Source organism: Scyliorhinus canicula, chromosome 10 (genome assembly GCF_902713615.1).
Source record: "Scyliorhinus canicula chromosome 10, sScyCan1.1, whole genome shotgun sequence".
NCBI classification, from domain to species: Eukaryota; Metazoa; Chordata; class Chondrichthyes; order Carcharhiniformes; family Scyliorhinidae; genus Scyliorhinus; species Scyliorhinus canicula.
Window position 1 is genome coordinate 161055679 of NC_052155.1, and position 26200 is coordinate 161081878.

At 46.0% G+C, this 26200-nt stretch overlaps 1 protein-coding gene across 1 annotated transcript in view; it reads right to left on the reverse strand.

The window, feature by feature from the left end:
* LOC119972744 (uncharacterized protein C18orf63-like) overlaps positions 1 to 24833 on the reverse strand; it is a 128019-nt gene extending 103186 nt beyond the window's left edge. The window contains exons 1-2 of the mRNA XM_038810055.1: positions 24774 to 24833; positions 17913 to 18072 (exon numbers count right to left, since the gene is read on the reverse strand). Coding sequence (XP_038665983.1) covers positions 17913 to 18043 — 131 coding nt within the window. The 5' untranslated portion in view covers positions 18044 to 18072; positions 24774 to 24833. The remainder of the gene's footprint in view (positions 1 to 17912; positions 18073 to 24773) is intronic.
* Between the last annotated feature and the right edge of the window lie 1367 nt (positions 24834 to 26200).

Here is a 26200-nt window from a genome sequence, read left to right on the forward strand (position 1 = left end):
AAATAGTCCAGTTCTAATTGCCAAATAGTCCAATTATAAGCTAGAAACTTGCATAGAACTCGATTTCCTTCAGTGCAGCTTCATAGTTTTCAGTCGTCTAAACCCTTTTATTCCAAATGGAAGCAAATATTTTATCAAAACATGGAAGAAACAAAGTGATACACGATGGATACCTTTTTATTTTTGACGCAACGAGCAAAGGTGATCCTGAATTAAAGTTTTGGCGATGTGAACAGAAAGATCGATGTAAAGTGAGATTGCATATGAAGGATGGAAAAGTTATTCGCCAGTTGAATGAATACACCCATGAAGCATCTGCCGCAAAAATAGAGGTTGAAAAGATAAAAACAACTGTTAAAAAAGAAGTGTTGAAACTCTCGAGCCACCAACCGTTGTGGTAAATGAATGTTTGGCTGGCGCTTCTCAAGCTAGGCCTTAGCTCCAGACTTGCCTGCAATGCGAAAACTTATAGCTAGGAATTGAAAATTATTAAACAAGGCACCAGCTAATCCAACTGATTTGGAGCATTTAGTTATACCTGAGTCCTATACATTATATGTTCCCCAATTGGGTGTGGAAGAGAAATTCTTATTGGGAGACACTGGAGAAAGCAATAATAGGATATTAGTATTTGGAAGAATAAGCTGGCTGCAACATTTAGTCTACTCAGAAATTTGGTTTGCTGACGGGACTTTCACTATTGCGCCTAGTCTTTTTCATCAGGTGTATGTTATATCGGCTAAGAAACGTGATGGAGTTAATCCTATAGTTTATGCTCTGCTTCCTAACAAACAAAGAGTAACTTATTTTCGTTTATTTGAGTTACTTAAAACCATCGAACCTAATTTGAGACTTGCTTCTATTTGTGACTTTGAACAAGCTGCCATTCATGCTCTGCAAGATGCATTTCCCACCGTTCGCATTAAGGGATGCTTTTTCCATCTACCCAAAACATGCACAGACATCTTATTTCATGGGGTTTATCAAATCGGTATAAAACCGATTCTCGAAAAGTTGACAGCTGGATATCCGCCCCCCAAAAAGCTAAAAAAATAGAGATGCTGATGAACGAATCAAAAAAGTCATATTGGAAGTTGAATCATTATATCCTATTGAATTCCTGAGAGGTATTGCTCATAATTACGAAATGAAGAAGTAATTTCTAAGATTGAATAGCTTTACTAGGTTTTTTAATTTTTTTTTTATAATACAGTATTTGCAAAATTTTAAAGACAGTGACGTCGAAATGTCCTGGCGCCTAAACGGCTACGTCGAATAGTCCAATTATTTCCCTGACGCTGAATCGGCCACGCGGAATCAGCTACGCCAAATGGGCTACGCCGAAACGTACCAAACCCATTCTATGAACCCAGTTAACATTTTATAAACACACAGTAAACATCTTATCAACTAATAACACACGTAACCCCAGATACAATACTCTATAGGTAACCCTTAATACCTTTCCTAGCAACATCCATAAGTTAAACCCTTTTTAAATAAAGACAGCAGGTTTAAATTCTCTGCAGAAACAGGTATCATTTTGAAATCAAGTGAGTTGAAGACAATCTTTAGCGGGAGATCAGAACATCTTCTTGCTTTGAATGCAGCTCTCCAACAGTGAAAACGAAACCAAAAACAGAGCCAAAAAGCAGCTTTTCAGTTCAAAACAAAAGTAAAAGGCAGAAAGACAGCCCAGCTCCACCCACACACTGACATCGCTGTAGCTATTTGATAAACACCCATTTCCTAAAGGTACAGCCACATGACAGTGGTAAATAATATTAGCGCTGCATAAATACCAGGCAATGAGCATCTTCAACAAGTGAGAATCTAACCATCTCCCATTGACTTTCAACAGCGTTACCATTGCTGACTCCTCCACCATAATATCCTGGAAATTACCAAATTGGATCAGCCATATAAATATTGTGGCTACAAAAGCAAGTGAGGCCGGGAATTCTGGAGCGAGTAACTCACCTCCTCATTTCCCAAAGTTTGTCCACCATCTACAATGCATAAATCAAGTGAGATGGAACACTTTCCACTTGCCTGAATGAGTACAACTTTAACAATACTCAAGAAGCTCAACAGAATCCAGGACAGAGAAGCCTGCTTGGTCGGCAGCCCATTCACTACCTTAAAGATTCACCTCCTCCACAACCAATGTTCTTGCGTTCAACACAGCAACTTCTAAACCCGCAATCTCTACCACCTAGAAGGACGATCAGACACCACCTGCAGATTCCCCTTCAAACTACACACTGTCATGACTTGAAACTGTGGGTGCAATTTAACAGAAATAAAACAGACTCCCGTGTCAGGCTCATTTATCCGGGTGTTCCCCAGCATTTGCAGAACCAAGAACAACCCAACTATTAAACGGGACTCTGCTTTATTTTTGGATATAGGCAAGAACGTCCCGCTGAGGCCACACTTAGACCCATTTCCTACACTAACGAGCTCTGCCTATCAGTGCAGGAAGAGAAAAATGGCACCCCGATCTCTAAACCCCTCACCGTGACCTCTGGACCAATGCACCAATTAGCGGGTCATCGAGCCCCCCCCCCGGATCTCATTACGGCAGGGTGCACCAAGACCCAGTCTCCAGCATGGGCAAGATGCTACCTGGGCACCTTGGCACTGTCTGTCTGGCAGAGCCCCTCCCAGTGCCACCTGAACACCCTGGCATTGCCTGGGGGTCACCTGGGTGGCACTACCAGGCTGCGAGGCTGGCTGTGCCACAGTGCCTGGGTGGCATCGGGGGTGTCAGAGTACTACGCTGCCCAGTGCCTGATCACCCAGGTGCTCCAATTGCCTGTGAGACTTCCCCCAAGTGCCAGTATGCCTGGTCCACAATTGTAGAAACCAGTGCTAAATAGTGCCCTTCGGAGTCTCCAAGGCAAGGCCTTTAGATCCCGGGTGCTGGGTAGACCTGCCGTAGACATATTCAAGTGAGACTAACTACTCACTTGAATATGAAAATCTGATCCCGACCTCTATCGGGATCTCACAAGTTAAGGCATGACGACACTGGTAAATCTTGCAAGAGGCCTCTTGCGAGCTTTACCGGCCTTGTCGCATCCTGAGTCGGGCGCGATGTGGCCGATAGATCGTCCCCTGTAACGCTGTTCCTTCACTGTTACTGGATCAAAATAACACCAAATGAATTGCAGAGGCTTGCCACCACCTTCGAGAGGATAATTAGGAATGAGCAACATATTCTTGCTTTCCAGATTCACTCACATCCCATGAAAAAATAAATAACCTTCAAAAATCTATGTACATGCCGCCCCCAGGTCCTTCTGTCCTTGCAAATTACTTTTGTTGAAGTTCTATCTGCACTTCAGCCCCAGGCTCCTGATCTACAGGCACCCGTCCCAGAGAGGGGTGAGGGAAGGAGGAAGACCTCCTTGTGAACCTGCTCCTAGGCCTAGTCAAATTTGCCATCATGTGGAGGTGCTGGCTTTGGACAAGGGTGGGAACAGTGAGAAGTCTTAGAACACCAGGTTAAAGTCCAGTAGGTTTGTTTCGAATTGCTAGCTTTCGGAGCGCGGTTCCTTCCTCAGGTGAATGAGGACCTTCCATTCACCTGAGGGAGGAGCTGCGTTCCTAAAGCTAATGATTCTAAACAAACCTGTTGGACTTTAACCTGGTGTTGTAAAACTTGCCATCAACAGGTCCATAGAGCGGGCGATCAAGGGGGTCATCCGGCCCAACTGTCTACCCCTCCACCGCAGCTACATTTGCAGCTGGGTGTCCCTGGAGAGAGAGCATGCAGTATTTCACTGGCACCCCTTGAGACCTTCTCTTGACCCTCACCCGTTGAGGGCCACAGGGGCTGGGGTATCTTATTGATCCCGGTAATCGCGTTTAGGTTTGATGTTTTAAGTCTCATTTGCAATTCGCTTTCTCTTTAAGGTAAATTCCCTTTAAGGGTCAGTCCCTTTAATTTGTCACTCAGTTTATTTGATTTACTTTACTTGGTTATCTATGTTGATTAAAAAAATTCCTCATCCACATCTTAAATAGGAGCCCCATTATTTTTAAACAGTGCCACCCACGGTTCTATTTATCCCACAAGAGGAAACATTCAGCATTTACCCGATGATGCCCCATTTAGCATGACTCACTGTTTTCTGTCCTTTGGCCAACTGTTTTACCCAAGCTGACATTACGTTCATGGAATAGGAATGTTAATCTTGTTCGCCAGCCTTGTGTGTTGCATTTTATCAAACACTTTAAAATGCATACGGACAATCACCATTGCTTTCCCTTCATTAACCTTCCCTGTTATTCATCAAACAATTCAATTCGATTAGTCAAGCACAATTTGCCTTTTGGAAATCAGTGCCCTGAATTAACGCAAATCCCTCCAAGTGCCTGTTGATTTTTTTCCCCTAATTATTGCTTCGGAAGAGTAACTCAATGTTCTCTGTCATATGTAATTTAAAATGTTTAATTTAACCCAGTCATTATTAGGCAGACTCCGTAGCTCCCAGGCTGGAGTTGAGCACTGCTGAGGAATTTTGTAGAATACAGTAGTGATATAGTAGGATGTACAAAGTAGGCTGCCGTCACATTGTGAAGATCCTCTGATCTAGGACCCTACAATTTTAATTGTGGGTACCCTTGACTGGTAAAACAAAATACATACTCTAATTAGTGGTTTAGTTATTTCCTCTGAGATTTTTTTATTCTGGAAGTGATAATAATTATCTAATTCAGAATGAAAGGCTCAAGAGTAAGACTACAACTTTAAATTGCAAACAAACATTAAAACAAGAAATGGCAAACAAAGTGCAAGTATGACTTCCAGGTCTCAGGTGTGGCTGCAAAGCAGGAAGCTGGTAAAGATTTGCCAGTGGGAGTAGGGTCAGTGATTATTTATTTATAGCATTTTTAAAACAATAAGCTCCAGCATGCTTCCATAGTCAGTACTACTTCAGCTTTTGTCATCTGGCAAGGCCTTCAGGCATGCAGCAGAGGTTCGTGGGCCTTACTAAACGCCTCCGAGCGGCTGAATACTTCTGAGGGTCCACCATCACTAGCTCATGTTTATGATGCACCAGTTCAGATACCTGACCTTCAGGCGGAGCAATCAGACAGGAGTTTGACATTTCATCAGGTGACTGGTTAACTGTTCAAAAGTGAGAGCAGATCATGGTAGCGGGGACAGCTGCGGGGAGTCCCTAGAAGCTGTAGCCCTCCCTGGGTTCTGCTCGGATACACACAGGTGTGATGTCCTGGGAGCTACTGATGAAAATTAATCATTGACGAATATCAGACAACCTATTGACGGACACTTTCCACGACTGGAGAGAGAATGAAGGTATGCTCAAGCAATGGGTTGATTTTTCAAGGCATTACAAAGTTGTCGCGATTTAATGGAAAAGATTCTGAGTCCAGTAGCGAGCAGGAAGTACTGCGAGCTCCCTGCTGCTCGGCCCAGCGAGGCCATCACCGCAATAAAACACCACTTAACAAGACCCCACGGGATTCATGCTGCAAATCATGGTTCACCCGCTGATTCACCCAGGACCGCTCTCGCCAACCCCCTGCTAACAAGTGACAGCAGCACTTAAACCGCTTCTGCACAGCCAACCCCACTCCGGTCGCAGCCATGCTGCCATGGAGACCAGCCCCACACTTTCGTGATGCCGACTTGGACGACTGTTAAATGCAGTAGAGACCAGACGGGATGCCCTGTTCCCCCGAGGGCCCAGGAGGGCCACCGCTGCCTGGAAGAATTGGCAGCAGCCGTCAGCTTGGGGAGCGTGACCAGGAAGACCGGCACCCAGTGACGCAGGGCCGTATCGGTGAGTTCGAACCGGACCCCGACCACCGCCACCACCCTCCCCCCCCACCCCTCCACATACTCTCCCCCACATATGGCCCATGCCTTCTCCCTGGCCCCCTCCTCCCCACAGTGAGTAACCACACGTGCAGCTAACAATGCCCCCCTCTGTATCACCAAAGCAGACGTTGTCCCACAACCGACGGGAGAGGACCCAGACAGGCGGCGGGGTGCCAGACATCAAGTCCTCACAGCAATGAGGAGTGGGCTCTGGAGGTTACGGAGGTGGCCGAGGACAGATTGGTCACCAGTGTGGAGGTTGGCACACGTCGCAGGTGAGCATCCACCGACTGGCACACAGATGGCCAGTCATACATGAGTTGTTAATACCAAACTGACTGACTCATCCCTCCCACTGACCATGTCTTCATTCTCCCGCAGCCGACAGTGCCGACCCATCCGGAGTGGTCTCTTCCCAACCCCCCCCCCCCCCCCTCCCCTCTGCCTCCCATGAGAATACAACGGAGGGGAGCTCTGAGAGTGCCACCATAATAGTCACGGCACAGCTGTCATCACACCCTTACCAGCGCAGAGACACACACCTCAGTGGGCAATAGAAGCAGACAGTCTCTCGGACACAATCGGGTGAGTACCACATAGTTGCCAATGCACCTCAGGTGGAGGCAGGAATGCCGAGGCGTGACAGCAGTTGGAGGTCTGCTGGATCCCAGGATCCAACTGCGTTCCAGTCAGATGCTGAGCCTTTGAACTAGGTTTACTTGGAGCTGATGCAGTCGATAGTGTGCGGCCGTGATACTCAGATGAGGATGTCAGCGACCCTCCAGCAGGTCCACAGCCAATTGGAAGAGTCCCAGAGACTATAGGCGCAGGAGATGACACTCGCAATGTATTGCACTGAGGCCAACACTGCTTGGGTGGAGACCGCAGTGGAGAGCCTGGTGCACAATGTTAGCAGCATGACTGAAGGTGTCCAAGGCGTGGTGCAGTCGGTGATGGTCATGGCTCAGGGCCTCATCAGAATGTCTGACTCGCTGGGGGATGTGACCCAGTACCAGGCGGATCTTGAGGCACTGCGGGACATGTCCCAATCGCAGATGGCTACTGCTGAGGCATTGCAGAGCATAGCCCAGTCATGGAGGAGCATTGCCGAGGGCGTCACCACCACGCTCCAGACATTGGGCAACCGCCAGGGCAGCAGAACCAGATGAAGCAGCGGTTTGATCCAGCTGCCCCTCCGTCCCAAGATGAACTCCAGGGCCCTATGGGCACCGAACAGGATGAGGGCATGCTGGACGCGAACCCATTCTACGGAGTGGCCGCAGCAACTTCCAGCTCTTTCGAGTTCCACCCCTCTGACAAAGCAGCGTCTCACGGTCAGCATACGGTACAGTGCAGCACGGCGGGGCATGTGCTGCCAGCAAGCGCACCGGGACTCTTTGGCCCCAGGGCTCGTAGAGGACACCCGCCAGTCACCGGCCTCCATCCTGGCATCATTAGCCAGGTCCTAGGCAGGTACCCCTTATCCCCTAACAGCCAACTAGCCATCCTGGGTCGGTCCTCGAAGAGGCCAGGGATGTCCGACTGCCCCAGGATGTTGTGCATACTCCCTGGGAAGCGTGCACACACGTGCATGATCCTCATCAGGTGGTGGCGCATGAGCTGGATGTTAAGGGAGTATAACCCCTTCCTGTTGATGTAGGGCACTCCCAGACATCCCAGTGAGCGCAAGGCGACACGTGTGCCATTTATTAGCCCCTGGAGCTGGGGCATCACACCAATGATGGAGAATCCTGCTGCCCGAATATCTTGTTGGCCTAAGTCCATGTCGAAGTTTATTGTTAGGTTCCCGGGCAAACAGGGCATCCATGACCTCACAATTGGTCCTGTGAGCTGTAGCTTGTGAGATGCCACACAAGTACCAACTCGCGTCCTGGAATGATCCTGAGGCATAGAAGTTCAGGGTTATTGTGACCTTGATGGCCGAGAGCAGATATCCTACTCCTCCACATGGTACCAAGTCTACAAGGACATGGCACGGATGACGCGCCGTCTTCGTGTCGAGGTGGAGCGCATGCGACATGTGCCGTTCTTCATCTGGTTGAAAGATCAGTGACGCCTGTGCACCTTGAGCTGTTGCGGGCCTCCCCATCTGGGTCTCTCCCTGGCCTGATGGGTGGCTGTATCCTCAGGAGCCCTGCACATGGGCTGCCGCCTCGAGTCTCTGTCAACACTGCTGCTGCCTTCTAGCCGCCTGGCCTGCCAGCAGCACCGCTCGGACACGTTCCGCTGGGTCCATAATATCGTCCATACCGTGCAATATCTGTAAAGTATTGGGAGAGGGTGTGAGACTGATGTCTTCCACACCTGGACAACCCCCACCCCCCAGTTTCTGCAGAATGTCGGCCCCTTCTGGCTTATCATCCGAGTATTCACCTTCTTCATCGTAATCATGGTTGTCGTAGTTTCCACCGTCGTAATGGTCATCATCATAGTCAGCGTCATCATACTCATCATCGACATCGTCCATGAAGTATAACACTCCTTGTGGAATTATGTGTTCATGCAGAAAATGACCGATTTTCAAGTCAGCAGCGAGTCTTGCTGTAGATTCCATCTAGCACTCAATGCTCTGGAACCACAGGAGTAAAGAAATTTAAGGAGTCATTTAGTGCAGTTTTTTTTTAACTGTTTTACAAGTACACCCACCCTTATGCAGCTGTTTCATTCAATGCGTTCCAGTGTGACATTTTTGCCTTTGTCTTGTCGAGGTGGCACCCTGTGATTGCACATACGAAGAAATCTGATCCATGAAATGAAAATTAAATGAAAATCGCTTATTGTCACAAGTAGGCTTCAAATGAAGTTACTGTGAGAAGCCCCTAGTCGCCACATTCCATCACCTGTTCGGGGAGGCTGATACGGGAATCGAACCGTGCTGCTGGCCTGCCTTGGTCTGCTTTCAAAGCCAGCAAATTAGCCCTGTGCTAAACAGTCCATGAGGCCGTGACTCCAGCTGGTATGTTTTTGTGAAGTACTCATTCAGTTCAAACTTAAACTCCAGAGTGAAGCTCATTGGCTGTCTTGAATCTTGAGAACTTTACGGCAACATCTTGTAGATGCTGCAGGATAGGCTCATCACGCTCCTGTATCATGTCACTGAGAAAATCCTCATTTTTGAAGACCGCTAACCAGAACTCTGAAGTGCCCTTTGGATTCTCCATCTCTGTCTCTGGTTGATCTTCCTCCACTTTCACTATCGCTTGTATCTCATCGGATAATTGTGCCACTATATCTCGTTGCGAGTCGCAGTAATCTTCTGTCGCCTGTTGTCTGGGATGTACAGTCACTCAACTAGGTTCAGGGCCTCACAAGCATCCGTCCCTATGATGGACACGTCTTTCGTGCCCACAATGGAAAATGGCACGATGTGACTTATTTTGTGTACCCATGCTTCGAGTTCACATAATCCCAGCATCTCAATCTCATTCCCACTGTCATCTATCAGCAGTCTCGGTTGATTGATGACTTTCGGTCGTACTCGCAATCCATGCAAATCGGACAGGCTGAGGAGGTTTGTCCTCACACCCGTATCGATCATCATCACTGGAATTGCCCATCTGTTTTCGACGGCATCAGCTAGATCATCACTATTATTACAATTGGTCAGTAAGACATCTTCATCATGTCCTTGGTTGAAATTAGATCAACTAAAAATTATTCTTCAAAGGTGTTGACATATCTTAACTGGTCCCTTGTAGGACACGAAAAGCACTGTTTCACAAAATGATTTGTGCAGCCACAGCTGGAACTATTTTTCCATATGCTGGACATTGCCGTGGCCCATGACGATTCCCACATTTCTGGCACAAAATGACGGACCCGGCCAGCTGCTTAAAATGGCCGCCAATACTGAGACCATGTTTCTTGTCGAACTGCATCACAGTGCTGATGGCACTGCCGTCTTCTTCCATGTTGGCGACAAAATGTTTATCATTCAATATCCCGATCGCTATCTGGTCGCGGATCATCAATGACTTTAGATTACTGAAATTGCAGGACTGTTTCTTCAGCCTCATGTCGGTTACAAAGCTATCAAAAGAGTTGCCTGCTTTTTGGGTACGCGTACAAAATATGTATCTTTCAGGTGTTTTGTTTATGTTCAGAAAGCAATGCCAATCGAAGTACTTTATCACCTCATCGCAGCTCTTGCTTTCCTTTTTACTGTCAAAAGCGAAGGTATTGTAGATTTTGATTGCTTGAGGACCTGCTACCATGAGTAGCAACGCAATACGCCTTCGTCAGGCTGTGCCTGCAGGCCAAGGGCTGAAACATAGAATTTAAACTGTTGTTTGAAAACACGCCAGTTTTCATCCAAGTTACCTGAGACTTGGTGGGGTGCCTTTAAACCTTGTGTCTCTAACTTCACCGTCATTTGTTGTGTTAAGTAGCAGATAGCTGTAGTTCACCAGGTTGACGGAAGAATCAGCTTTTCGTTTTTCGGCCTAATTCGCCTCGTCTTTTCTGTTTCTATCTTTAAATGTTCATCACTTCCTGGTACCATGTTGTGTTTTGTGATCTTGCCATTACAATGATTATACACAGATCATCTAGTTGTTTAACTAGAACAATGATTTATTGATGAACATATGGAAAGATAACAAACAAATTACTACACAGACAAAGTTACTAAATGAATTCAGTGAACTCTCTTGGAGCTACACTATGTGCAAATGATCTGCTGCACGCCTTACTACCAACTGGCCAGTGTCTCACATCACGTGTTGATGTCTGATGCCATCAGATGGTTGGAAGTCGCATTACTATGTATAAAACTATTCACAGGCATATGACCACAACGTGAATACCCCAATTAATCTCCCTGTGATCCTCGTCTAGTATGAGCTGCCCCGCTAAGTGGGTGGAGGCCCATCAGCAGGCTAGTTAATTCAGTACCCTAAATGCCGGCCCAGGTAGGAGCAGAGCTTCAGCATAGTCCTGACTGGGACTGTTACTAGTAAATATATTCTTCGGAAATATTAACATTGTTTTTGACTCTCCTTTCCGGACTCCTCCATGACTACTAAACTCGTGACAACCCTTTTTTTGGATTCTGAAAGGAACTACTGATCCCAGGAGCATAGAATTCCAGCAACAATTCTAGGATTTTAAAATGTAAAATATTTATTTACAGGAAGAAAAGAAAAGTTAAGCACACAAAACTAAAGCAACACAGTTGAAACAGTATTATAAAACATCCCTGTAAAAAGCACTGGTCAGAACACAAAAGTGGACATCTTCAACACAATATAGATTTTGTACTATTAAAAAGTCCAGTAATATTACCCAAGGCAAAAACTGCTGTTACTGTAGTAAAGGAAGGTAGATCACGCAACCTCTCACTCTTCCCCACTTTTGAGGAAATCCAAAAAAATTCAGAAACAAGACTGCTTTCTTAAATAAAGACATGAGCAAGATTTTGTACCCTGAAGAGACTCCACAGCTGAAAAAAGGGGCAAAATTCTCCCTTACCTGGTGGGGCAGGGGGTCCCTGCGTAGCTGAGTGGCTAGGCCCGCGCCATAGTGGCTCCCGCTCCGCCGACTGGCGCCAACGGCCTTTGGCACTCTGCCGGCCGGCGTTGGGGCTGGCCGAAAGGCCTTCGTCGGTTGGCGTGAGCCCGTGCATGCGCCGGAGCGTCAGCGGCCGCTGACGTCACCACCGCCGCATGCGCGGTGGAGGGGGACTCTTCCGCCTCCGCCATAGTGGAGGCCGTGGCGGCGGCGGAGGAAAAAGAGTGCCCCCACGGCACTGGCCCGCCCGCCGATCGGTGGGCCCCGATTGCGGGCCAGGTCACCGTGGGAGCACCTCCTCGTCCGATCGCCCCGCGCCCCCCCCAGGACCCCGGGGCCCCGCTCGCGCCGCCATTCCCACTGGCACAGAGGTGGTTTAAACCACGTTGGTGGGAGAGGCCTGACAGTGGCGGGACTTCGGCCCATCGCGGGCCGGAGAATCGCCACGGGGGGCAAGCCGATCGGCGGGGCGTGATTCCCGCTCCCCCCGATTCCCAGGTGGCGGAGAATTCCGGCCACAGCGGGGCGGGATTTACGCCGGCACCGGATAATTCCCCGACCCTGCGGGGGTCGGAGAATTCCACCCAAGGTCTCTACCTCTAATGTTTTCAGAATGCTCAGTCCGTTCATTCAAATGGGCAGTAACTGGTGTTATAACTGCTAAGCTCAGTCTCTTGAGGTCAGCTTCAACTTTTAGACTCATCATAATAAGCTTAGCCATTAAAAAATGGATTTCCCACATGGCAAGATTCTGCCTTGTTATTGCAATCAAATGGGTCATAATTATACCTTTAATTGAGATTACCAAAGCGCGGATTTTAAGCCCGCCCACATATCACATTATTCAAAACCAGCAGGATGACTTTGGAAATGCCAAATTACATCATCACGGCTGATAACATCACAACTGATGATATGTTTCTCAATGCAGAAATCGCTCCAATGTGTGGAGTGTATTATTCAGTCCCTTAAGTCTGTTAATAACTCCAAATTAATCAGGGAACTTGGACTACTGCAGGACAAAAGCATCATGGCATTCTCCAAGAATTTTCTGTACATGTGAATGCATATATGCAAATACATTTGGTTGCACAACAGCTGCACTATTGATTGTGTAGGTCTTGTGGTTTACAATTACATCTGGTTCATCTGAGGACACATCTTGTCACAAGTGCCCAATTAGTGATACCCCGCACCTGTGGGGTGTGTTGTTCCTCGTGTCTTAATAAAGCTCGTAGTCTCAAATGTGGAGAAGATGCTTTATTGTGAGTTTGTTCTCTCTTCAGAGCTTAACCTACGGCTACCTCAAGTGCTACTAGCTGGTGTGTCTGTGCCCTGCTACGAGTTCGGCCTTCTGTGAAGTGCCCTCACTTCCTGTCCCGGTCTATTTATATGGCTCTCCCGTGCTCCCTCTAGTGTTTGCTCAGTTGTATTGCATCTAGTTAACTTGTGATCACCACATCCCCCTTTTTCTCTTTACATATTTTCTGTACATCGTTAAAGAAAATTGTACATCCTGTCCCGGTGTATTTATAGCTCTCCCTCTAGTGTTTGCTCAATTGTATTGTATCTAGTCAATCTACGATCACCACATCCCCCTTTTTCTCTTTACATATTTTCTGTACATCGTTAAAGAAAATTATACAAAACAGTTACTTACGATATGCGTATCTATACAAGTGATGGTGCTATTGCATATTTTTTTTACAAAGCCAATGTATTTATGAGTCCAATCTTAATAAAACATTTATGAGTCCAAACTTGATGAATTTGTTCAGTTTTTTTTTCTCTCTTTGTTGTTGATGACGTGGTGATATTGATATTGCAGCTCCGTTGTGAATGTTGTTGGTGTTCCTTGTTATTTTAAGTACCCAATGCGTCATCCCGAGGTGTTTGCATGGTCACATCACTGATGTTGACTGGCATGGACTTTTTTCTGTGCTTGTGGTATTGATTTATTATCTCATCCGCCTTGGATGCTGGTGTGCTTGCTTGTTCTAGAGCAGATGTGAGTTTGTGCAATTCGTTGTCATCCCATGGCATGTTTGTAGTCTTGTCATCGTTTTGCAGTGTGCTGTGGCATTATCCTTCATGTGCCGAGTAGTACCATTGTGCACAAGTCGTTGTTTCATTGCTGTTGCTTCTGTCGTTCCTGTCTTTGTTGTTTTCGTTGCCGTTCTTGTTGCTGTTCTTGTCGTTTCTGTCTTTGGTGTTGTCGCTATCTTTGTTCCTGACTTTGTTGTTTTCGTAGCCGTTCTTGTTGTTTCTGTCTCTGTCGTTGTCGCTATCTTTGTGCCTGACTTTGTTGTTTGACTTGTCGCGCTTCATGTTGCTTTTGTTCTTGTTGTTGTTGTTCTCGTTTCTGCTGTGCTTCTTGCTATTGTTGTTGGTCTTGTCGCGCTTCATGTTGCTTTTGTTCTTGCTGTTGTTGTTCTCGTTTCTGCTGTGCTTCTTTTGACTTTTGTTTTTCTTGTTATACTCTATGAGTGTCCCGTGTGGATAATTTGAGTCATTGAGCATTTCGTCTCGAGAGTGGTGCGAATGATCTGATGTTGCATCGGTGCTGGTGACATCAATCATTTGTGGAGGATTTGATTCCTCATCTTTGCTTTCTTGGTGCTCCTCTTCTGGAGTCAAATTCTTCTCGATTTCATTTGACGGGGTGTCTCTGGATTCTTGGTGCTCCGCTTCTGGAGTCAAATTCTTCTCGATTTCATTTGACGGGGTGTCTCTGGATTCTTGGTGCTCCGCTTCTGGAGTTAAAATCTTCATGATTTCTGTTGATGTTGTCTCACTGGACTCCAGGTGCTCCTCTTCTGGAGTCAAAATCTGCATGGTTTCTTTTGGCGTGGTCTCTCTGGACTCCAGGTGCTCCTCTTCTGGAGTCAAAATCTGCATGGTTTCTGTTGGCGTGGTCTCTCTGGACTCCAGGTGCTCCTCTTCTGGAGTCAAAATCTGCATGTTTTTTTTCGGCGTTGTCTCTCTGGACTGTTGGGTGGCCCGACTCTGTGCTTCTGTACAGACAAGCTGAGAACTGTCAGTCTCGCTGTGATCCTGTACGTTGAGTGTGATCACCTTGTCACTGTTTTTGCATGCAGTAGGTAGAGGTACATTGTCTTCTTCTTGTTCATGTGAGCTTGTTAGACTTTCATAGTCTGGTTGTGGTTGCTCAGATACGCCGGGTTGACCTTCATGGTCTTGTTCATGCATGGTGTCAGTGGTTAGATGTACGTTGTCTTCTTCTTGTTCATGTGAGCTTGGTAGACTTTCATAGTCTGCTTGCGGTTGCTCAGATACAGCGGGTTTACCTTCATGGTCTTGTTCATGCATGGTGTTCGCCAGGGAGTGTTTGCTTGCATCCCTGTTGCAATCTTTCATCACTCGCACTGTGGAGCCTGTCATCGCTCGCTCTGTGGAGTCTTTCTGTGCTCTCTGTGTGGCGTCGTCTTCGTCTTGGGTATTGCTGTCATCCAATGTATCGACGAGCTGCCATGGCATCATGGTGTTGGATTCATCTACCACGAGTAGATTCGTGTTGAGCTTTGCAACGGTGTCGCTGATGCTGTGATCAGCATATCCAAATAACTCAGCCATCTCTGAGTAGTATTCTTTGAAACCCAAATCATCTTGGTTGGCTTCTTCTACCACGAGTTGGTTCGTGTTGAACTTTGCGACCGTGTCGCTGATGCTGTGATTAGCATATCCGACTGACTCAGCTATGTCTGAGTAGTATTCTGCGAAAACCAAATCATCTTGGTTGGATTCTTCTACCACGAGTTGATTCGTGTTGAACTTTGCGACCGTATCGCTGATGCTGTGATAAGCATATCCGACTGACTCAGCCATGTCTGAGTAGTATTCTTTGAAAACCAAATCATCTTGGTTGGATTCATCTACCACGAGTTGGTTCGTGTTGTACTTTGCGACCGTGTCGCTGATGCTGTGATAAGCATATCCGACTGACTCAGCCATGTCTGAGAGGTAATCTTCGAAAAACAAATCATCTTTTGTTGTTTCGGAATTCTTTTTGTTCTCTTCACTTTGGGTGGTGCAGACTGCTTTTTCCAGGGTGTTGTGCGAGTTATTTTTAACTGCTGGTTTAAGTTCAGGCGTTTTTCTGTGTTCTGAGGCAAGAAAATTTGCTTTTACCACTTTAAGTGTCGTTTTCAATTTTCGGGCATTTCCCTTTTAAGTAGGCGTGGTCGGGATGCTCAGACGTCATGACGTCACGCGTAGGAATGAATTGCGCATGCGCAAATCGGCCTTCCTCCTTCACTGTGCGGTTTTGTGTCCATTGCGCATGCGCGGCTTGCGCATGCGCATAACGATCCGCGACCAAAACTTTTTTAGAATGCGCATGCGCGGCTTGCGCATGCGCATAACGATCGGCAACGCGACCTTTTTTTAACTGCGCATGCGCGGCTTCCGGTTCCGGCGCATGCGCAGACGCAATTTGTAGTTTTTTGCTTGCCCGAGACTGCAAAATGTGCTCCGACGCCATTTTATCGCGGATTTCAGCGTTTTTTCTTTCTAAAAGTTGTAAGTTACCTTTTCTTTCCGATCTGGACTGGATTTCAGCGTTTTGGCTTTGTGAAAAATTCATGTTATTTCTTCTTTTTGATCTGTACTTTTCATTCGCGATTTCTTGTTCTTTTCGTGATTTTTTAAGTTTTGCATCACTCAGTCTCTGTGCAGTTTGGCCTCTGAGCATGCCTTGCTGTTCAAATTCCTTACAGTACTCTTCGAATTTGTTTAGTATCGTTTGTAAGCTGTTTCTGTCTTCACTTTTTGAGTATTTAAATCCATTATAAACTTTCCTATTTTCATGCCCTGCGATGAGAATTGCTATTTTAATTTTGTCTGAGGCTGCTGCTACATCATTAGCTATGATATAAAAATCGAACATTTGTTTAAACCTTTTCCAGACATTTCTTACATTGCCAGTCATGTCCAGCTGAGGTGGGTATCCATGCCACATCCTCGAATTAGCGATGTCTTCCCAAGTCAAATGTCCAGTAGGAGATTTCCATGCCATTTTGTTCTTTCTGCATCTGCAGCTGAGTTGTCCTGTAGTAAGCGTCTGAAGCCACTGCTGGTACCATGTGTTGTTCCTCGTGTCTTAATAAAGCTCGTAGTCTCAAATGTGGAGAAGATGCTTTATTGTGAATTTGTTCTCTCTTCAGAGCTTTACCTACGGCTACCTCAAGTGCTACTAGCTGGTGTGTCTGTGCCCTGCTACGAGTTCTGCCTTCTGTGAAGTGCCCTCACTTCCTGTCCCGGTCTATTTATATGGCTCTCCCGTGCTCCCTCTAGTGTTTGCTCAGTTGTATTGCATCTAGTTAACTTGTGATCACCACATGGGGAACCAGCCAGAAACACAAATCTGAACAGCCGCTCATTCTGCTTGGTGTCAGCAGAGTCACATTTCACAGAATTACCAGCTCCAGCAAACAATCCATGCATATATATTTGAGAGCTGCCCATTGGGAGATCTCAATATGCTTCCAGCAGAATCCTGGCAGGATCCAGATTCAAAATCGTTAAAAGAGGGCAGCACGGTAGCATAGTCATTAGCACAGTTGTTTCGCCGCTCCAGGGTCCCACGTTCGATTCCCGGCTTGGGTTATTGTCTATGCAGAGTCTGCACATTCTCCCCGTGTGTGCATGGGTTTCCTCCAGGTGCTCCGGTTTCCTCCCACAGTCCAAAGATGTGCGGGTTAGGTTGATTGGCCATGCTTAATTGCCCTTTGTGTCCAAAAAAGGTTAAGTGGGGTTACTGGGTTACGGGGATAAAGTGGAGGTGTGGGCTTGGGTGGGGTGTCTTTCCAAAGGCCGGTGCAGATTCGATGGGCCAAATGGCCTCCTTCAGCACTGTACATTCTATGAAATTCTATGAAAGGTGATGACTTTGACAGCCACAAGGGATGCATGGTCACAAAGTCCAGTAAGGAACAGGTCTTCTTTCAGAAGGCTGCGCCTAACCTGATCTGATTTGATCTGATTCAGGAAACCTATAGAATTGAAGCTTCCAGCAAAAGTGCTGCGAACAGACTAAGACCCACAGTAGTCGAGTATTGAGTATTTATTGGAGTGTTTGCATAAGTTTTAAACAGCCTGTTAATTGTTCTGTTTATGCCATGCTATCAAAATGGAAACTTTCAGGAGGCCCTAGCAAACCTGTGGATGCATGGTTATATTAAACAACTCTGTTGAAATATCATTCCAATTAAGCAATTACCTTCGGTTAGTAGGTAGCCTGCCTCTTCTGAGTTGGTTGCATGCAACAAGTCTCGTGTAATTGCGTTAACACAGAAGTGAGTGGGTTGGAGCAGGGTTCGAGCCAGGTTCCAATACTTCCACGTTTTTGCTGAATTTAATACCCACATGGACCTAAACATGTATTTCCATGTTAAGTTTTCCCTATGCTTAACAGAAAAAATTGGAATCTACAAACTGACAAGGAGCATTTCAGGAGCAAATGAATATATTCGACCTTAAATGTATTGTAATGAGTAGGTTACATTACCTGCATGTTATAATCTGTAAACTTCTCACATCAGCATCATCACAATTCAAAGAAACTGTTACACCACACAATTTTCGAAGGTCAGGGAGACTCATGAAGAACAAAGACTGAAAACTACAATTTTCCTTCATCTTGCCAGGTACTGAACTCTGATCTGACCCTGTGAAACAATTTTAAAAGAGTAATATCATCAAAACTATTAAATTACTGCATAAATTGTGTTTAAATTAGTTCTTTTGATGCATAGAGCATCCAAAACTACTAAAGTACTGCATAAATTGTGTTTAAATGAGTTCTTTTGATGCATAGAGCATCCAAAACTATTAAAGTACTGCATAAATTGTATTTAAATGAGCTCTTTTGATGCACAGAGCCTCCAAATGTGCTTCAGCAGCATGGGGAACACAAATATTGAGACAAAAAAGAAGTGAGAAGGGGATTGGCTGAAGAGGTGGACCTTAAGAAGGGATTGGAAGAGGGAGAGATGCAAGAATTGCAGCAAAATTAAGCTAAAAACAGATGAGAGTCATAGTGTCATAGTGGTTCGCACAATTGCTTCACAGCGCCAGGGTCCCAGGTTCGATTCCTGGCTTGAGTCACTGTCTATTTGGAGTCTGCGGATCAGAGTTCAGAGTGGAGTCTGCACGCTCTCACCGTGTCTGCGTGGGCTTCCTCCGGGTGCTCCGGTTTCCTCCTACAGTCCAAGGATATGGAGGGGTAGGTGGATTGGCCATGCTAAATTGCCCTTAGTGTCCAAAAAGGCAAGGTGGGGTTATGGGGATAGGGTGGAAGTGTGGGGATAGGGTCTAGGTGTGGGTTTAGGGGCGCTCTTTCCAAGGGCCGGTGCAGACTCAATGGGCCAAACGGCCTCCTTCTGCACTGTAAATTCTGTGATCTGTGAGAGACTAGAGCTGGAAGTGGCTAATGAAGAAAGAAAGGAGAAATGTCATGGAGGAATAAGCACACCAATTTTAAATTTCCGATTGTTGGATCAGGAGCCAACAAAGGGCATGAGAAAATATATAATGGCAAAGCAGACCCTAGGTGCAGGATAGGAAAAGAGCAACATTTTGGAAGAGCATGCGGACGGAGAGAGATTGGATGTCGGCAAATAAAGCATTGGAGTAAAAGCAAAATACTGTTGGAAATCTGAAATAAAAACAAAAATGCTGGATAAACTCAGCAGGACTGGCAGCTTCTGTGAAGAGAAACCAAGTTAGCGTTTCGAGTCTAAATGATCCTTCTACAGAACTGAAGAAAAGCAGAAATGTATAGAATTATATGGTTGAAAAAGGAGCGTAGTGTTGGTCGTTCTGAGTTAGTGTGTTTAACACTCCTCCAATAGAGGCAGTGTGCTTAACACTCGTTTGGCTCTGTTTCTTATTTCTATGCTCTGGAGTCGCCAGGTGCCATAAGAGACACCGTCACAAGTGCTAAGGTCAAGTTCAAGTCAATAAAGTCATACACCGATTAGTAAGTCCAAAACAATTAGAGTTTATTATAACAATTATAATAAATACTCATGCACACGCTAAAAGACTAACTTACTGCTACTATTAAACGACTAATACTTATCTAAGTAGGAACAAGCAAGGTCAGGGAACAAGGCCTTTGTTCCTTTCTGGTCTGCAACTTCTGTTCGCTAATAGTCGGCAAGAGTATAAGCAATGCCTGGGTCATGTAGCGATTGTCGTTGGCACTTACTGATCGATGGCTGCTGCTCGACGGCCGGTGATGAAGGACAGGATCTGGAGGCTGGAGTCGGAGGCCGGAGACAGGAGGCAACAGACCGAACCATGTGCGGGACCTTCTTTTTATAGGTCCCAGGAGGTCCGTGCCCCTTGGGGTGGGCTCTCTCACCTGCTGGGGATCGATTGGGTCTTTCCCCAATCGATATGATTCGAACCCCCCTATCCTAGGGTCGTTCCTTGATGGCTGGGGCGGTTCTTAGGGCTTATTGTCCTGGTTTTGTTGGCGCCATCATGTCTGCTTCGCTATAGAAAAGTATCAATCGATACTTAAGTGTATCTATTGTATCTGGGACTGTCCCGGTATCACCTCATTAGTATGCAGATCGTTTTCCCATTAACATCGCTGCCTGGACTCTGCAGCTGTGGGGAAACCGGTTTTTACGAGTGTCTCACTGTTGAAAGCTTCTGCAAGCTGTTTGTCCTGGACCATGTCCGTTTTTCCCTGCAGTCTTTGCAGTTCTCCATTTTGCATACTGGTGTCCATTTTAGATGGCTACATTAGGAGATGGGGCAGAATAGAAGACCAGGGATAGGTTGGGGCAAGTGAGATATTGACAAATTTGTCATGGGCATAAGACAAAGGGGCGTGTTAATGGTCCATTAACGGATGAAGCGTGCTGATGGTGGCAAAAGGTGAGGAAGTAGAATGTGTTAATGGGAGCAAGTGAGCAGCAAGGGGCAGGTAGCCATGGGGGGAGGGGTGGGGTTGTGCTGTGACAGACCAAGGAGCTGAAAAACAACTAACAACAAACTACTATATTGGGGGTGGGGTTAAGATGGAGTGGAAGTTTTCTGTCTAAAGTTGTTGACCTCAAATGTTGAGTTCAGAAGGAAGGACAATGTCAACTCGGAAGATGAGGTGTTGTTCTTCCAATTTATATTGGGCATCACTGCAGCAGGCCGAGGACGGACATGTGAATATGAAGGCACGACACTGATTTGAAATTGTAAGCGATTGGAAGGTTGGGATCATGCTTACGGGCGGAGCGAAGATGTTCCGCAAAGCGGTCACCGCGCCAGCATTTAGTCTCCCCAATGTAGAGAAGACGGCACAGGGAGCAGCAAATGCAGTAGACCAGTTGAAGGAGGTACAGGTGAAATGCTGCTTCAATTGAAAGGAATGTTTGGGGCATTGAACGGCGAGGAGGGAGGAAGTAAAGGGGCAGATGTTGCGATTGCATGGGAAGATGCTGTGGGAAGGGGATGATGAATTCAGGGCAATGGAGGAGTCAAGTAGGGTGTCAAGGAGGGAATGGTCCCTGAAGAATGCTGACGGGGGAAAGGTGAAGAGAAGACATGTTCAGTGGTGGTATCATGCTGGATTCAACGGAAATGGCAGAGGATGATTCTTGGAATGCAGATGCTGGTGGGGTGAAAATGAGGACAAGAGGAACCTTGTCATGGTTCTGGCAGGATAGGAGGAGAAGGGGGTAAGGGCAGAGGTGAGGGAAATGGGTTGGACACTGTTGAGTGTCCTTCCAACCACAGTTGAGGAAAAAGGCAGACATATCAGAAGTACTGTTTTCAAAGGTAGTAGCATTGGAACAGATGTGGCGAAGGCAGAGAAACTGGGAGGATGGGCTGGTGTCCTTACATGGAGTGGGATGTTAGGAGTTGTCGTCGAGTTGGCTGTGGAAGTCGGTGGGCTTGTAATATATATTGGTGGTCAGTCTATTGTCTGAAATTGAGACAGAAAGGTCAAGAATGGGAATGTGAAGGTGAGAGAGGGGTGGAAATTGGAAGAAAAATCGATAAATGTTTGCAGGTCCAGACGAGAGCATGATGCGGTATCGCTGTCATCAATGTAACAGAGGAAGAGTTGTGGGATAGGACCCGAGTAAGACTGGAACAAGGAATGTTCCACATACCCCACAGACAGGCATAACTGGGGCCCATGTGGGTACCCATGGCCTTTAATTTTCAGGAAGTGAGGCAAATTAAAGGATCAATTATTTAGTGACAAAACAAGTTCATCAAGGCACAGGAGTGGTGCTGGATGGGGATTTTTTAGGGCCTCTACTTGAGGAAGTAGCAGAGTACATTCAGACACTACAGGTGGAGGATGGAGGTGTAGAGGGATTGAATGTCCATAGTGAAGAGGAGGAAATTAGGACTGGGAAACTGGAAATTGTAGATGTGACGTAGGGCAACAGAGGAATCACCAAATGTAGGTGGGAAGGGATTGGATAAGTGGAGTGAGGAAGGAAGAATTCAGTGGAGCTGTTACAATGGGTCTACCTAGGCATTGTTTGTGGATTTTGGGGAGCAGGTAGGTGCAGGCTCTCCGGGATTGTGGGACTATAAGGATGGAAGTTGTGGAGAGAAAATCCCCAGAGGCGATGAGGTCAGGGACAGTCCTGGAAACAATTGCTTAATGTTCGCTGGTGGGCTTGTGTTCAAGGGAGAGGTAGGAGGCAGGTTTGTCAACCACGTCAGGGTTGAATTTGTGAGTACGGCATACAGCAAGTTCTGACGGAGGCCGGTTGGAGTGGGTAAGAGGAATGGAGAAATTGAGGCGGTCGAGGTCGCGCCGACAGTTCTCAATGAAAAGATCAAGAGCAGCTAGGAGGCCAGAGGATGTGATCCAGCTAGAGGGAGAATACAGGAGGTAGGTGAAAGGATCCATTGAATGGAATAAGTGAGCATTGAGACAAAGGTGATGGAATAAGAGTTCAGCATCGTGACAAGCTCAGAAGGATGAAGCTAATCACTTTGCTGAATACAGAAGGTTCAGCATCAGAGAGGTGACGGGATAAGGACTTATTATTGAAATAGTCATTTCTGGAGGTGACAAAAGCATGAATAAGAATTTTCAGCAGCAGATGAACGAATTTGCAGTGAGACGGTGGAAATGAGCAGTCTAATGATGTAGAGGAGGCAGGAACAGAAATTTGGTTAGAGGTTAAAGAAGGCTTTCCGATTACAGTGTGGTAGTGACTGAGTGACCAGGGAAGCTGAAGGAATCAGAATCTCTGTCAGATGTTAAAGACAATAGTTTCAGCCTGTCAGTATTAAGTGGAAGATATTAGCCTTGTTCAAAACTGAGTATTAGACAAACAATTATTTGTTTCATCAAGTTTGTGACTTATTGCACTTTTCCCATCACACATCAATCCTGGCATTGACAACTCTGTTTAACATTAACATATTTTTAACTACTATATATTTTACCACATAGCATAGGCAGGTTCTGCAGAAAAATATACATGGGACTTAAAATTACGTAACTTTTCTTCAAATATTTGCTTATAATTCCCAGCATTTTTGATTTTCCAACTGAATGAAAGTAAGATTATCACAGATTATCATAGAATTTACAGTGCAGAAGGAGGCCATTCGGCCCATCGAGTCTGCACCAGCTCTTGGAAAGAGCACCCTACCCAAGGTCAACACCTCCACCCTATCCCCATAACCCAGTAACCCCAGTCAACACTAAGGGCAATTTTGGACACTAAGGGCAATTTGTCATGGCCAATCCACCTGACCTGCACATCTTTGGACTGTGGGAGGAAACCGGAGCACCGGGAGGAAACCAACACAGACTGGGGGAGGATGTGCAGACTCCGCACAGACAGTGACCCAAGCCGGAATCGAACCTGGGACCCTGGAGCTGTGAAGCAATTGTGCTATCCACAATGCTGCCGTGCTGCCCTAGTAAGTTCCATTAACTGTTTGGATTGGTTAAATCCTTCCATCCAAGGACTCATCCACATTCTACAGTTGTAACTTTTGCAATTTATTCCCATTCCATGATCAGTTCTGACCTCCACTACACCATACGAAGAAGAAAGATTTCAGACACTTTGTGCATTTGAATGCCAATACGTGCAACCCCAGCTCCAAACCAGACCAGGGTCTAGCTAATCCATCAGCTCTTTGCTCTTTATATGCTTTCCCACAGACCCAGAATCAGCCCATAAATTGAACACCACACATCCGAATCCCAGTTATTTACACACCTCAGTTCACCCCAATGATCCCATATGAAGTCTGGCGTATTATACATTTACACCTCTAGGCAGGAAAAACCTTCACATTACTTGCTCCCACCTCGCTGGAACTTTTATCATCTTAATCAGGAGTGATCATTCATGCCTTAATACAAAGATTGAGCACACAGTTATCCCAAAAGTGAGAAATATAATTGTTTAAAAGTTTAGGGAGCTCTTCACGTATTTGTCATACTGGCTTACAACCTGTTTTATGGATCCAATAGATCCCCTGATAAAGCACAGTACTGGAAATATATTCAATTTGGCATCAGATTAAAATGGTATGAATCACTTCTGGCAAACCTCAGGCTAGGATTACACAGCCAGTTCGAAAATAAAGTTTGCAGTTACGTTGGAATTATTTGAAATTTGCAGTCAAGTACTTTTGAGATGCAGTCACTGTTGCAAAACAAGAAACACAGCAGGTAAATTGTGCACATGAAGCTCCGCAAACAGCCAGGGTAAGGACAAGATAATCAGGGTATTTTTTGTGATACTGTTTGGGGGATAACTATTGACCAGGGCACCAGAGGTAAAACATCATCTCGAAGAAGTGCCCAACCGAAAGGGCAGTAGATCCTGGTTTAGCACCTCATCCATTAATCCTTGCCGAAGTCACTTTATGTCGACATTCATAGAATCACTACAGTGCAGGAGGCCATTCAGACCATCGAATCTGCACCGACCCTCTGAAAGACCAGACTAACCTCAGCCCAGACCTTGCAGTATCCCCATAATCCAACCTAACCTATGGGTCAATTTTAACATGGCCAAACCACCACACCTTTGGACTGTGGGAGGAAACCGGAAAACCTGGACAAAACCCACGCAGACACAGGGAGAACGTACAAACTCCACACAGTTGACCCAAGGCAGATGTTGAACCCAGGTCCCAGGAGCTGTGAGGCAGTAGTGCTAACCACCATGCCAACCCATGAACCTATATCGGACCCATCCACCCCCAGCCTGGGCACAACCAACCAACAACCTTCTCGCTGGCCAGAGCAAACCAGCTTTAAAAGCACAATTGTGGATATTTTTTAAAAATCTATATTTGAGGTGGGAAATATTACACAATAATCGTTAGATTTGCGCTTTGCCCTTCGTTCCTCACACACCCTTCGCTCGACTCCCTCCGAAAATGGCGCCGAAGAAAGCGCGCCAATGGGCTCGTGCGCAGCCTCACAGGCACAGACAAAGCGCATGCGTGAGCAACCCAAAGCCCGTCCCGCCCCCAGACCGTGCACCATTCCCACAAAGCACAGCGACACAGGCCACAGATAGGGAGCTTTCTGTCATGCAGTGCACTGTGGGTAATGGAGCGCTTCATGCAAACCAAGCCGTCCCCCCCCCCCCCTCAAATTGGAGAATGCGTGATTGTGATCTCACAAGTGAGACTTTCCTATTCGAGCAGGCACCCCCCCCCCCCCCCCAACCATCAATGTGCCGCCAGAAATATCATTCTAATTGTCTCACATAAATGTATTTTTGCTTTGATCAAAACATTATCGACTTTGAGGCCGATGCCGAAACTCAAGACAAAAACATGAAATGCTACTCCGCTTCTCTGCACAGATGCCGCTTGAGTGTTTTCAGCGTCCACAGTATTTTGCTTTATTACTGATTACCTATAAAATAGTTATCCCTAAACTTTGAGATGTACAAATTAGCAATTGATGAAATTTGCAATGGATGCATGTATACTTCCCATCAGGAAGAAACCAGTAGGATTCATAGACCTTGGTTCATTAACTTTTGCTTGTAAATGATTTGCATTTTGCACCTCGATTTGACATTTTGAGAGTATCACATATTCATGCTTTTCGTGGAAAGATGAATAGATTTTAGGAATTTAGTAACACATCAAGAAGTACGCTGTTACGCTGCTTGAGCAGGCTCTGTCATTCCCGTACCAGCCTCCCCGGACAGGCGCCGGAATGTGGCGACTAGGGGCTTTTCACAGTAACTTCATTGAAGCCTACTCGTGACAATAAGCGATTTTCATTTCATTTCATTTTTTCATTCAACTACTCAATCATATCTGATCTTCCATCTTGTCCCCCTGGGCTAGTGCACGGTCAACTCCAGGATCTTGGCTGAGCCCAATAAACTGCAGTCACCTTGTTTGTAAATTTAACACACAAATAACCTTTTATTATTTGACAGTAATATAATTAAACTGACAAAAAATGAAACTGACTACCTAATACCGCTTACCTAAGTACCCCTTTCCAACTTGCCCCACTCTATACACACAAAGGATGAAAGATGCCTGATGCACAATGATAGTTTTCAGTTAAAGTCTTTCAGGAGTTCATGCTTTCGCTTTGATGCTTCGTCCTTTGAAGTTTGAGAGGGTTTGCTCTGGCAAGACTCTCTACTTTCTTTGTAGTTTCAAGATTATTTCAGCTATATAGTAAATATGTGCTAACCACCCACTTGTTTTACACCAATAAAACAGGCCTTTACTTCAGCACAGAGAGTGAGAGCTTCAAGGTCAAATCACATCTGCCCAGTTCTCCGAGAAGCATCGCACAGGAACCGA